Genomic DNA, 12,525 nt, shown 5'->3' with positions numbered 1-12,525 from the left:
CAACTCGACCCAGCTTCGCTCTGCCAAGGATTGACAATGACAAGGGCAGAGTGAGACTGGGTCGAGTGTGTAGTCTGAGCCAGGTTATGTCTATAAACGTACGCATGCATTCTCGTTAAGTAAAGTAATCAAGTTATTGCTACAAAAGCTATGAGCACCCAACAGAAACGGCTAACTAGAACAGCTCATGCAAGTGTCCACCAGTAATGCATATCTGGATGCATCTTTGGTATGTTACTTGCAAATGCAGCTGGTACCAGTTTGTCCTGCAGATAAACGAAATTGATGTGTGGTATTGTTCACCTTGCCAGTGTAATATTATGTTATATCATACACATTATAATCGTGCCTAGGCCACTTCTTGAACCGCTCCCAAGAGAGATCTGTTTGCTTGCTAAACATTTTGCTGGGGAAGTTCAGATCGTCAAATTGATGAAGTAATTCTTGTGCATTAGGATCCACAAGTGATCTATAATGTAGTTCTTTCTTGACCAAAGGAAAATTGCTGAGATCTACAAAATTGGCAGAAATAGCAAGTGATAGAGTCAGATTCTCCACTCGATGGGCGCAGCCAGATGGAACAAAGAGAAGATCTCCAGGCTCAAGCACACACTGTTGTGGGTGTGTCAATGACAGCAAAGGGAAAGCAGATAAGTCTGGGTTTCGAAGATCAACTTGAAAAACAGGATCCAACGAATCATCATAGTCTGGATACAAAAAGTTCTTGTCTGCAGGACTAAACAGTGTCCATCTCTTCTTCCCTTGCAGCATTGCCATCCAGAAATTAGAGCCAAATGTGTCAATATGTAATTCACTGTTCACACCATTTGCGGCAATGAATAAACTTGGCCAGCTATCACGATAGAGAGAGCCAGGAGCCACTCTTTGAAGAAAGTCCCCTGTTACACAAAATACAGAATATAACCTACCAGCAACTGAACCTGTAATGTAATACTTCTAAACATTTTATAACACATACTAATTGCTGCAATGTAGTTACCAGATACAACCCACATTTGTTTATCAGATGTTTGTTAAAGCATTTTAAAGGCTTTGAAAATGAAACTAAAATATGTCATGCACTCATCACGGCCACAGTGCATGGTTCCAAACGTGGTGCTAGGGAAATAGACTGGTACATGTACACGTATCTTAAAGTATAAAAGACAGAATTTCCTTATTTAAACAGCACCCTCTGAACAAACACTGCATCATTACATATGCCCCTCTCAAATAAGCGTCGTGTTATCTGAAAGCATACAAGTAAAAGAACTGTACTGTATTGGTATTTGTTTAGGTTGGCATGAAAAAAAAGACAGATGTTGAATAAAACGTGTCAGATACTGAGAGCAATAACCATCACCCCTCAACAAACTCCACAACCTCTACCCCACCTCACTCCCACTATTCCACCCCACTCCCACTATTCCACCCCACTCCCACTATTCCACCCCACTCCCACTATTCCACCCCACTCCCACTATTCCACCCCACTCCCACTATTCCACCCCACTCCCACTATTCCACCCCACTCCCACTATTCCACCCCACTCCCACTATTCCACCCCACTCCCACTATTCCACCCCACTCCCACTATTCCACCCCACTCCCACTATTCCACCCCACTCCCACTATTCTACCCCACTCCCACTATTCAACCCCCTGAATAAACACCGCATCCTTATGAGGGTTGAAAGCAATAAAAGTTGCAACATTTAAAAGAGGAAATAGGGTAGTTCCTGTACAAGCACATGTCCTTCATCTACATTAGGCATGGCACAGTAGCAGTTGTGTCATGCTAGATAATAAGCACTTCTATAAAACAACATCAGGAATAAAGTCCAAGCCTTTGAGATGTAATCTATTGTACACAGCTGTCACACCTTTGTACAGTGTGACAAGTGATCTTTGTAGATCACTTGTTCTCTTCATCCACCCTGTCTCACTGTGTCCAATAAAGGACAAAGAAGCACAATATACAGTTTAGTCAAATGACAAACATCAAATTGCAAGACATAGAATATGAACCAATGTGCCGAGATATGATAGTCTCTTAATTGAGCAACCTTTGCACACTTTTACAATTTCAGAAATTACCTGTTGGTTTTCTCTCATGAGCATTACTCTTTAGCTAATAATCCCCAACAACTAACCATGCTAAGCATGCTATACAGCTTTCAACCATTTGAAACTGCATCAGGGGTCTTTGTCAAGAGCAGCAGCAGCAAGATGTGATAATCTAGGATGCATTCGATTGGGCTTTCCCATTCTCTTCCAGAAGGGTCTAAAAGAGCCTGCAAGAGGTTGGAAGACTTGTCACCAATTGAATGCTCTTCCAGAGAACTGGAAGAGTTTGCAGTACATACTCATTACAATAAAGATCAATGTGGTGGCTTCTACAATCACCATAAGCTTGTCTGTTTCAGTTGATACTTTGGATGTTGATGAAAGGGTGACTGTCACTTCTGGAGACACACGTGTTCTTGTACTATGTGGTAAGATCATTGCTGGGATTTTCAGCCCATCCCATCAGCTTGTGCCATGCATTCGTGGATATGAGAAATAACTGTGTCAGAATACTCTAGGTAAGAGTTTCAGCATTGCTTTAGGCCCTTTCTCCCATAGAGTTCAATAATGCGACAACTGAGCATGCACAGCATGCCTTTCTTCTAGTCTCTTCCAGCAACAGCTGTTCAAGGTCGGACGTAGTTTGGAAGAATGTACATTTTGCATTAGCCTTGGAATGTCTTCAGACTTCCATCTGGTGTTAGTGACAACTGGCCTACTTCATTGTCAAAATGTTAACCATAACCATAACTCTACCCCTAACTGCATGCTACCATATCTGAAAACGAAGGTTTTATGATTTCTCTGCATGCATTTGACTACATGATGATGCCACCATGTATTCAGACAAGCTCAATAATCAGCCAAGTTCTAGCAAGTTATTTACAGACTGCATGTTTAGGCCTAGTTTTTGCTGCTCAATGATATGTTCATAGTCATGAACAAGTGGATTAACCCCGAACTGTCTCATGGTTCACTGGTTTGTGCAAACAAATCATAAGGATAGATGATACAGATCTAAGGTGTGTTTCCACTAGCGTTTAAGCTGGTTTAGCAAGTAAAATAGTTTAAGAAATGACTTGCTTTCACCTGCAGTTATATTCCAAACCTAAAGCAATTTCCTAAACCTATTCTGTATCAGGTTTAGCAAGTGGTTTAGGTTTAGCTGCCATGTGATAGTTGAGATGGTAGCTGACAATGCCATTTTGATTTTATCTACTGATTAGCCAGTTTCTTGCCCAAGTAAACAAATCAAGTTATTTAACACAAATTTCTGCATATACAATCCAGTTACTGGGCTGAAACAACACAAAATCCCGGATAGACTGTTTTCCATATGTGTAACCAGATCATGTCTGAAGTCGCAGCTATTTCAACATTCCCGTTGGATGTCGTCACTTTGAAGACATTGCTGCCATTGCACAGAACAGGTGTAGCAAGCGTGGCAGCTATTGGACATGCATACAGAGGTACACAAAAGTAGCTGTATTTCTTAATTGAGGACCCAGATTTACCAAAAAATCTTGCTTTTACCATATAGAAAATCTTGATGCGATCGCACGAGATTCGCATGCAAGTCCCCTGCGAATGTCGTTTACACATGCGAATTGGCCGATTTCGCATGCGGAGACTAGCTTGCAATGCGTTACGCACGAGATCTGCATGCAAATTGCAATTTTGGATGTGGAGGCTCTAGCTCGCAATGCGCAATCACGAGTTCCACATGTAGAGAGGCGATCCGCTGGCACGAGTTCTGCAAGTGTTGCAACACTTCCTAGACCTACGTACACCGCTTCGGATAGACCTCTAGTACGAAGACCTACAAAGTAACATCGTTACTAGAAGCTCGCAGCTCAGACTGGGTTCGGTTTTCCCAACTATTCGTAGCTGTGTACTGCAGGTATGCACACACGTTGAAGTTCAAAGAAAACATGGCAGAACCGCAGGCTCCACCAAGGGCATATTTATCAACTGTAGACTAGCAATTAGCGCGTTTAGAGACTAATCAGCTACCACACAGAGGCTCACAGCATGTGACCGGTCTGCAACATCCGCAACTGGATTGAGAAATGAACCAATCGGCGTAAAGCTCGAAAGGCGGAGCTGAACTGGAACCTTCGCTGTAGCCAATCACCATCAAGCACTGTTCACCCATGTGGGCACTCAAGGACTCAACCAGCAGTTCAACGGTCTAGCTGTTTTGGCGGTGTAGCGTCGCCGGGTGCAGGAGGACTATGGCTTCACAGTCTAGCGACAGTCAAAGATGTGTCCCTACAGAAAAGGTAGTTGGTCACTCCAGCTCCAGTAGCTGTTACCACACTGCATGGTCACCTAACCCACCTCAAAACAGAAAATTCAATAAATTCTTCATGCTAGAAATAAGATGGAGCTGGGACTGAGGCTCTTGGAGAAGATTCGAAAAAACCTACAGGTATCCAGACAAGAGTCTTGTCTTTCTTGTCTGTGTTACTGCAACTGTTTTATTAGAAAACAATGAAATCTCCGCGAATATAGGCCTACTGCTAAGGTCGCTCATGACAGTGATTCACAAACTGGGCAAGAGAATCATCAGAACGCAAGTGAAAATGCAGACTGACAACCACAGCGTAAGAAGAAAGCAAGTTCTTGTGGAAAACATTTCTAGACTGCGTTTTGCTAAGGTAGAGTGCGAATGTCAAATAATTGGTTAGAAATATACTCAGAAATCAAAGAAATCGCAGTCAAATGGTTCTCAATCACGTCTCTAGGCGCATGCTCGTGACCTAACCCCATGCACGCGATTCTCGTGCATTCCGCATGCGAATGAGGTCTCAAGTATGTAAATGAGCTACGCATGTGTGAGTCAACCCTCATCACATGCGTTTCGTGTGAGAGTCGCATGCGAGTCGCACAAAAATTTTCTATAGGGTATCCAAGTTGCTGGTAATAAACGACATGCTCTGTGTGTACCATCCGAGGTCAGGAATGAGCATTTCAGATTTGGTGGAGACCTGATGCACTGTTCTAGAGTGTGAGAAGAGGCAGATTCAATTGGCAAGACATTGCGCCGTCCCAAGAAAATTCTGGAAGACAACGACACCTTCACTGTCTACAACTATCACTACAGCATGCATGAGCAAAATTTGGTGGAGATGCAACCTGTCCTTTTGGAGATATGCTTTTAGAAACAAGCACACTTTTTGGAGATATGCTTTTACAAACAAGCACACACACATCTCTCCTTTCAGTGCTCAAAAAATTGATCCAACTAGTTGTCGTCATTTGACGAGTTTCCAAAAATTTTAGGTCGTCAAAACTTTTAGCCTAGGATGTCATGTTGATATCAATCATGTTTAGAGGTATACTGCCATTTTGGAGCGTGCGTGGGGAGAGAACTGAGTACGAGTCTAGTACAAGCATGCAGCGCAGTATTCTGTACTTCACAATGGCAAGCAACCAAGAGTATCCAACACATTACCGCTGAGCCAATGGATACGACGTGTTACACTAGACAGAGCTGAAACATCTTCGCAATAGTGATAGCTATTTAAATTAGTGATTAAACGAATACCACCTCTCTTTGTCAAAACAAGGTGGGGTTTCAACCAGACTTTCACATATAACATTGCGGAAGTTGTCTGTTTCTTGCTACTAAAATCATATCTACCTATTTCAACCTACAGGATTTACCATTGTCTCCACTTCCTCACGTGCTCCATGGTCATAAACTTCATGCCTGTACTCTGTCGAAATCCTGAAATGGTTGTCGCACTCCCCGTTTCATTACCTGGGATACGAGCAGTGTGTCAATGTATGCTGCTGGCGTAATAATTTACTACGCGTACATGTCATTGTACGACAAATGTCCCAATGCCAGCATCAACCGCGAAGCGGCGCATGTTTCACTACAGTACAGCTATCCGCCTGCATACTGAGAAAGCCATCACAAACTATCCTTGGTCTGCTATAGTTGTCATTTGACGACCTAGACTACAACGCTAGTCATCAGTTGTAAAATTTAACTCGCCAAATGACAACTTGACGACCTATTTTTCGAGCCCTGCCTTTATATGCACTGCATGTATATTATATACATTGTTGGAAACTAGGACATCAGATGGACTGGGGAAAATGCAAAAAACTCACTAGAGAAGGAGGATACTATCAAAGAAGAGTAAAAGAGGCTATATGAATCAGAAAAATAAGCATAGCATGAATCAGGATGCTGGACTTAATGTAGTTAACGATTGGTGGTCATATTTTGTGACGTAACAGGAGAACATACACACATGTATACCGTATTCCTTCAATTAAATGTCGTGGTGTGTATTTTTAGCTAGGATTTCAGCTGCAGCATTTAAACGAGGGCGGTGTTTATTTTTAAAGTCTCTCTGTTCGTGCTCTATTGTTCGTGCCCTATGAGTGTGTACGTGTACACTCTGTAGGTTTCAAACCTTCCCAAGAGAACAACATGACCATACTGGTACAAATATCACACTTTGAGACATCATGTGGTGAAACAGTGTCTGGGTAGTCTACAGAAACGTTTGCCTCACCTATGCATCCAAACAAGTTGTACAATTTTCCCTTCAAACTTTGAGGAATTCATTGAAATACAGCATATATTCGAGGGCGGCGTTTAATCAAAGTAATACGGTACATATTATTTTGTTGCCATGGAATTGCCTCAAAAGATAGAAGTGTCACCAAGTAAAGGAGAAAATCAGCAGCTACTGCATATACCTAGATGCTGAATTCGAAATCTCAGTGACAACAACTCGGCGACGGAGCAGCCTAATGATCACAGCAAGCGTCGTTCCAGGAATAGTGTCATTGCAAACGAATTCTTCCAGATACATGCATATTCTGCATGTGCAAGTTCATAATGGAAACAGTCGCCTTCTGGAACTGGTTTAGTTCACAAACTTGTTCAAGCTAAACTGGTTTAACATGGAGCTAATAGAAACATGGCCTGATAGCCTTTTCACACAAGCTCTGTTCTAAACCGAGGCGAGCTGATCTGAGCCAGCCCACGCCAAACAGTCGAGCCAGCCCCTGTTCACATGGCATTCAGAAAAGCGAGCTAGCTCACTTAGTGAATGTGTCTTTTGCTAAGCTCCCTAGCTACGTACGGTCATGCATACATTAGAAATGCTTGCATTACCGTTCTTTGATCATGGATAGGCTACAAGCTGCCTGTGTTTTTTCTTGAATGCATCGCAACAATCAAATGCTGAAATATATGGTTGTATCGCTAAAAGTATGATACAGTGGGAGAATTTTGGCTACACGAGCATGATGAGGGGAGAGGGTCTGGCTACGTGAGACTACAGTTCGACTTGGTTGCCGTTCACACAGTGAATGCAAACCACATGATGCTGGCATGGCAGTTTGAAGTGGGCCATTCCAGAATGGCTTGGCTCAGCTTAGCCCTCATTCACACAACCTTTCAAAGCGAGCCAACCTGTGCTTACCCATGTTGGCCCAGTTACAAGTGCTCATGTGAATGGGCTATAAATGGCAATGGTAGTAAATGTACATTTCCTGATCAAAGTTAATGTGTGCACCAGGCAGAGTGCATGTAATTTTGCATAGTCACTAATAAGTAAGCATCAGTTGAATTGCTTGACAAACACAAAACAACAACTAGACAGAATTCGGAGAGTGCCAACCTCCAGCAAGGCAGCTCAGGTTCCTCATAGTGCCATAACCAACCATTTCCATAGCAACTATTTGTTGAAAGGTTCTTGTGTTCACCTTAGCATGTCCATATACCGTTTAAATGACATACTTGTCCATCAATAATTGCACAGAAATAGTATGGATGTGTAGGGGCAAAATCACAAGTCATCTCACTTTTCTCATCAAAAGAGTTGACTCCTAAAGAGAGAACCCAGATCCGGATTAATCCCAAAACCTAATCAATTGTTTCGCTATCAAAGTTCTCTCATCCTGCCAAATTTCATCAAAATCCATTTAAATGTTTTTGAGTAATCCTGCTCAAAAACCAACAAACAAACCAATGATGATGAAAGCATAACCTCCTTGGTGGGGGTAACAAACAACTCACAGACAGATAGCAACAGAGAAACAGAAAACTGATACTCTTACAATCAAAATTAAGTTACCTGCAAAGTACTTAGGAATAACAAGTTGACTGAGTAATTCCGGACAATGCAATGGTAAACTCCAATCAAACAAATAGTCACATGAAGCATTTTGTCCACAAACAGAATCAATGAACTTTCCAACTGTTGTACAGGTAGATTGCTCAAGTCTCGCCCATTGCATCGAGTCATTGACAAGATGCTTGAGACACACCTGCTTTAAACCAGCAACCTGTTTAATTAAATCTAAAGTCCACCGTTCTTGTAACATGATGTCCACACCTCCTGTAATAACAAGAGGAACCTGACGCAAGCAGTACTTAAAGAAGAATTCAGAAACACTTAAATCAGCAGCAGCCCGTCTTTCAACCTATATAATGTACTTTTAATTAATAACAGATAAGCAAAGCAGTATGAAAAAATCGACCTGTTTGCTGTCAGGCATTCTTTGATAACATTTACTTAGATCAGTCATATCCCTTGTTTCTTCAGATTGTACCTGTCTCCTCAAAATTTCCTCTTTCCACAAAAACTCATTTGATAAAATTCCACATTTTTGCGCTTTATTGAGATGCTTCAATGCATCCTTAGATTTTTCTAATTTGTGAAAAAATGAGGAAAGACTAGCATGAGCCAGTCCATTATCTGGATTATCCAACAGAACTTGCTGTATCTGTGCAACACGTTGTGAGAGAAATTCTTTGCCTTCTTCACTCCTAAAACAAGCACAAATGTCAATTGTATATGGCAGAAGACAACAACATTCCATATGCAGCCTGTTAGTGGATATCTGCCATAGCTACCAAACTTATCACTAATTTTTCAGCAATGTCATTATGAACATGAAAGACTAGTATGTTTAGGCTATCTTTATGGCAATGCAATTAAATGATCACAGGCTATACTTATGGCACTTCCATGTGCACATGTGTATAAGCAACAAAATCCAAACACTATAAGCACACAATGGCTGAAGACCAATCGCTGTTAGGGCCAAATGTTTGTCACCGTTTCATCTAACTCTAAACCGAACCCTAACGTTAACTTTTAACGTGTTAATTAACCCTGGTTCTGCAGATATTGTCACATTGTACAAACGTTATGTCTACAACAATGTATATCATGCAGTCAGCAACTTGTTCTTGAAGAGCTAGTTCTCAATTTCATCTCGTATTGATTATTGCCAATATTACATCTTGAAATAAAGACTGGATACTTAATGCACAAAGTTCACGTAGCTATGGAAAAGAAGCAACAGTAAGTCTTGGAAAAGTAGCACTGGTGACAAAAACATTCTCAACAACTAAGTAGTAGTGTGGAAAGAATGATCTTGGAGACCCGGAAGTATGCAGTCACAATCGCAAAAGTGCTGTAAAATAGCCTAATTCAGCTATACGTCATAAGAAACGGGGCTTTGTCTGTCACGCTGCAGGAATGTGCCATGCCTCCTTTGTGTGGCCCAATCATGGAGCAGTATTTCAAGTTTATGTTGTTTATTTCCAGCAAGACTTGACAATCACTAACATGAATTACACTGTTCTGGTAAGAAACTCTTTCATGAACGTTTCGTGCATCTGATTGGCTGTTTGTCCATTGTCTCTGGTTAACGCAAAATCAATTGCTTTCTTAGTTTACCACATTTATACGGGAACCTAACATTCCATAACCATAAGCAATCTTTATGTCCATATGTGATAGCTCTCGCTACTGTACTAAGTAACTTCGACGACTACAGACTATTTACGGACTTTGCGGTCACACAAAACAACAGTCAAAAAGTACAATTTTAGATAGATTTTACAAGTAGCATGTTTAGAAAGAATATAGCATCTATTTTGTAATTCTTTGCAACAATTCTAAATTTCTATCAAGGTTTCTACAAGGCTCATAGCTGTGGAAGCAACAGTGTAAACACAGCTTCGATTACTAGTACAAAAACTTATAGTGCACTAACAATAGCCACTTCAACCCACGCAAATTTAAAAGATATTAACCTACACCACTTGAAATGTGTACCCTCCTGTCTAGTAACCAAACATAAGCAACATAAAGATGCATAGATTTGATTGCCCAGTCCCAAGAGTAAAGCGAGGTGTCCTATCAGAAAAGTAAAGAAATCAGTTTGTGGTTAAAGCTGTTCTACTGTTGCAAATCTGAAAATGAAGATTTGAAGAAATTGCATACCTAATAAATTGCTAACTAATATATTAATTAAAGTTAATTAAGCTACAAGCAAAAAGAATGACACCACATTAAGTGGTGGACTGCTTTAGCAAGAAGATCACTCTAAACGAGCTGAATTGACTTTCGGTCTGTTTGTCGGTATGTCGTTACCTCTTTATGTTTGTACCTATGTTTGTTTGTAAGCGTGTGTCACGCTCGGGGAGTTTGTCAAGCCAATCAGCAGTCCTTTTGGGATGCAAAAAGAGGTGACGTAACAATAGCTCATCAGTATGAACCACTCTCAGGAATTTGTTGAGCCAATCAGCAGTCCTTTGGGACACCAACAATACATAACGTAACAATCTCGTGCATTATGACAGAAAAGCCGAGATGTCATATCCATAGCAAAAACGTTAGTAAGGTCAAACCGTCGTCAAATTGAGAAGTGCAAAGTAAAGTTCAGGTTAGAGTTTTATGTACGCGTCTGTTACTTTTTTACAGAAGAATCGCAAACAAACAAATCATCATTCTTCAATAAGCCAAGCGAAGGGACCATATTATGCACCGTTGCATTCGCACAACCAACATGCATCATCCACAATCTTTAAGAGAACAATATGTTGTATAGGTGTAAGTAGGACTGATGATGAACGATCGACGTTATCTTGCAAGAAAGATTTGTATGAAACGTTGACGCTGCTTTCTACGCTGCTTTCTACTGGACCAGTCACTACATGCCGCTTCACAATATTTCCCATGCAACCAGGAGATGTATGAGATCGATCTCTAAACAACGAATTAGCGGAACGAAAGATGATAGCAACAGCTCAACAAAAGCATGATGATAATCGTGTCCATGCACCTCATTAATTATCACTTCAAGTGATGCAAAAGCGCTACAGAATTGAGAAATAACGTGGATAACAAGCCCGCTCCGTGTAAGAATTGGCAGCTGTCATGCATGTGCATGTGCTGAATTCGAAGTAGTGTGGGACACTGATGATATTTAGTTAATTATCTTTAATCACATCGATGCATACCTGTGTCTGCAAAGAATTATACATTCCAGCAACAAGCTAATGATTAATTAATGATATAAATGACAATAAATAAACAACATTTAATAAAATTTACATTGATATTCACAATACACAAATGGAAAAAAATGGCAAATGGATAAGGAGCTGCCGTTAAAGGGTAATGACCCCAGCCAGATAGCTGGGTTCCTGTGCACTAAGCAGGAGCTATGGGCCTTGCTAAGCAATCTCCTGGAGCCTGGCCAGATGCACCGACTGCGACGCCCACTGTGGTGTGGGCACCCGAACTCCCACCCGGACCCCAGTGGCTGATGGACTTTGTCACAGTCAAAGGCCTTTGCCACTCCAGTCAAAGACCAGGTACTCGTGTAGACTCCTGAGTCAAGAGAGGCATTTGTGTGTAAGTTTCTTGCCCAAGGAAATTATGCCATAGCTCGCCATCACTGAGACTTGAACCTATAACTCTACAAAGTCCCGGATGTCATCACTCCATAAGATGACTCTCTAACCAACTGAGCTATCACGTGTGTGTGTGTGTAGCTCTGAAGCGAGTAGAACACCGCTTCAATTACTAAAATTTTTTAGTAGTACATTAATAGTTACGCAAGTACCTGGATATTCTCTTGATCATAGTTCTAGCACTGCATGTTTGAGACATCGGTTCTGCAGCAGATCTCGAGCGTTTCCACCATTTGGCCAAAGCAGCATCGGCAGTCTCGTAGTCGTCCAACTGTTGGCCCTGACCTCTAGCCAATAATTCTGCTGCAGCACAATTTGTACTAACCTGTAATCGTGCCTTCTTAGAATTTTCACTAGATCTATGCGTTGTTCGTCTAGAACCGCATACGCTTTGTCCATTAACATGGTTCAGAGCAACAGAGTCCTGAGATATTACTGGCCATTCGGATATAAACACTTTCGCGTCAGCATCATCTTGCAAAAACGACATCCGGGAGTTGGATGAAATCCCGTACTACAGGGGCATAATTAATTAAGTTAATTAACAAGTTCATGAATTTTAAAAAGTTTGCGTCATCAGCAGCAGCATCTTGAAAAACGACATCCGACACAAGCAGCAACTCAGGCGAAGGTGTCATTGACCTCTGGTTTGACCGGTACACTACGGGCCCCCGGACATGGGGAGTGTGACACCGGGTGTACCGGTAGTTGG

At 41.5% G+C, this 12,525-nt stretch overlaps 1 protein-coding gene across 1 annotated transcript; it reads right to left on the bottom strand.

The window, feature by feature from the left end:
* Positions 1–109: 109 nt before the first annotated feature.
* LOC134179922 (bifunctional arginine demethylase and lysyl-hydroxylase JMJD6-A-like) lies at positions 110–12,295 on the bottom strand. The gene is made up of 4 exons (XM_062646947.1): positions 11,966–12,295; positions 8,582–8,870; positions 8,176–8,524; positions 110–899 (listed from the first exon to the last, which is right to left on the bottom strand). Exons 1-4 carry the CDS (start codon positions 12,010–12,012, stop codon positions 319–321), a joined length of 1,266 nt encoding a protein of 421 aa, XP_062502931.1. The 5' UTR covers positions 12,013–12,295; the 3' UTR covers positions 110–318.
* Positions 12,296–12,525: the final 230 nt, after the last annotated feature.

Source organism: Corticium candelabrum, chromosome 5 (genome assembly GCF_963422355.1).
Source record: "Corticium candelabrum chromosome 5, ooCorCand1.1, whole genome shotgun sequence".
NCBI classification, from domain to species: Eukaryota; Metazoa; Porifera; class Homoscleromorpha; order Homosclerophorida; family Plakinidae; genus Corticium; species Corticium candelabrum.
The sequence above is the reverse complement of the archived record's forward strand: the minus strand, read 5'-3'. Positions and strand labels throughout refer to the sequence as shown.

What these genes read in the sequence shown, in the direction of transcription:
- LOC134179922 (XM_062646947.1), bottom strand. Translation starts at nt 12,012, where the DNA reads ATGTCTCAAACATGCAGTGCTAGAACTATGATCAAGAGAATATCCAG. An exon ending in GAATGCCTGACAGCAAACAG is followed by an intron (nt 8,525 to 8,581) that starts GTCGATTTTTTC and finishes TACATTATATAG; the next exon opens with GTTGAAAGACGGGCTGCTGC. An exon ending in TATTCCTAAGTACTTTGCAG is followed by an intron (nt 900 to 8,175) that starts GTAACTTAATTT and finishes TTTGTGTAACAG; the next exon opens with GGGACTTTCTTCAAAGAGTG.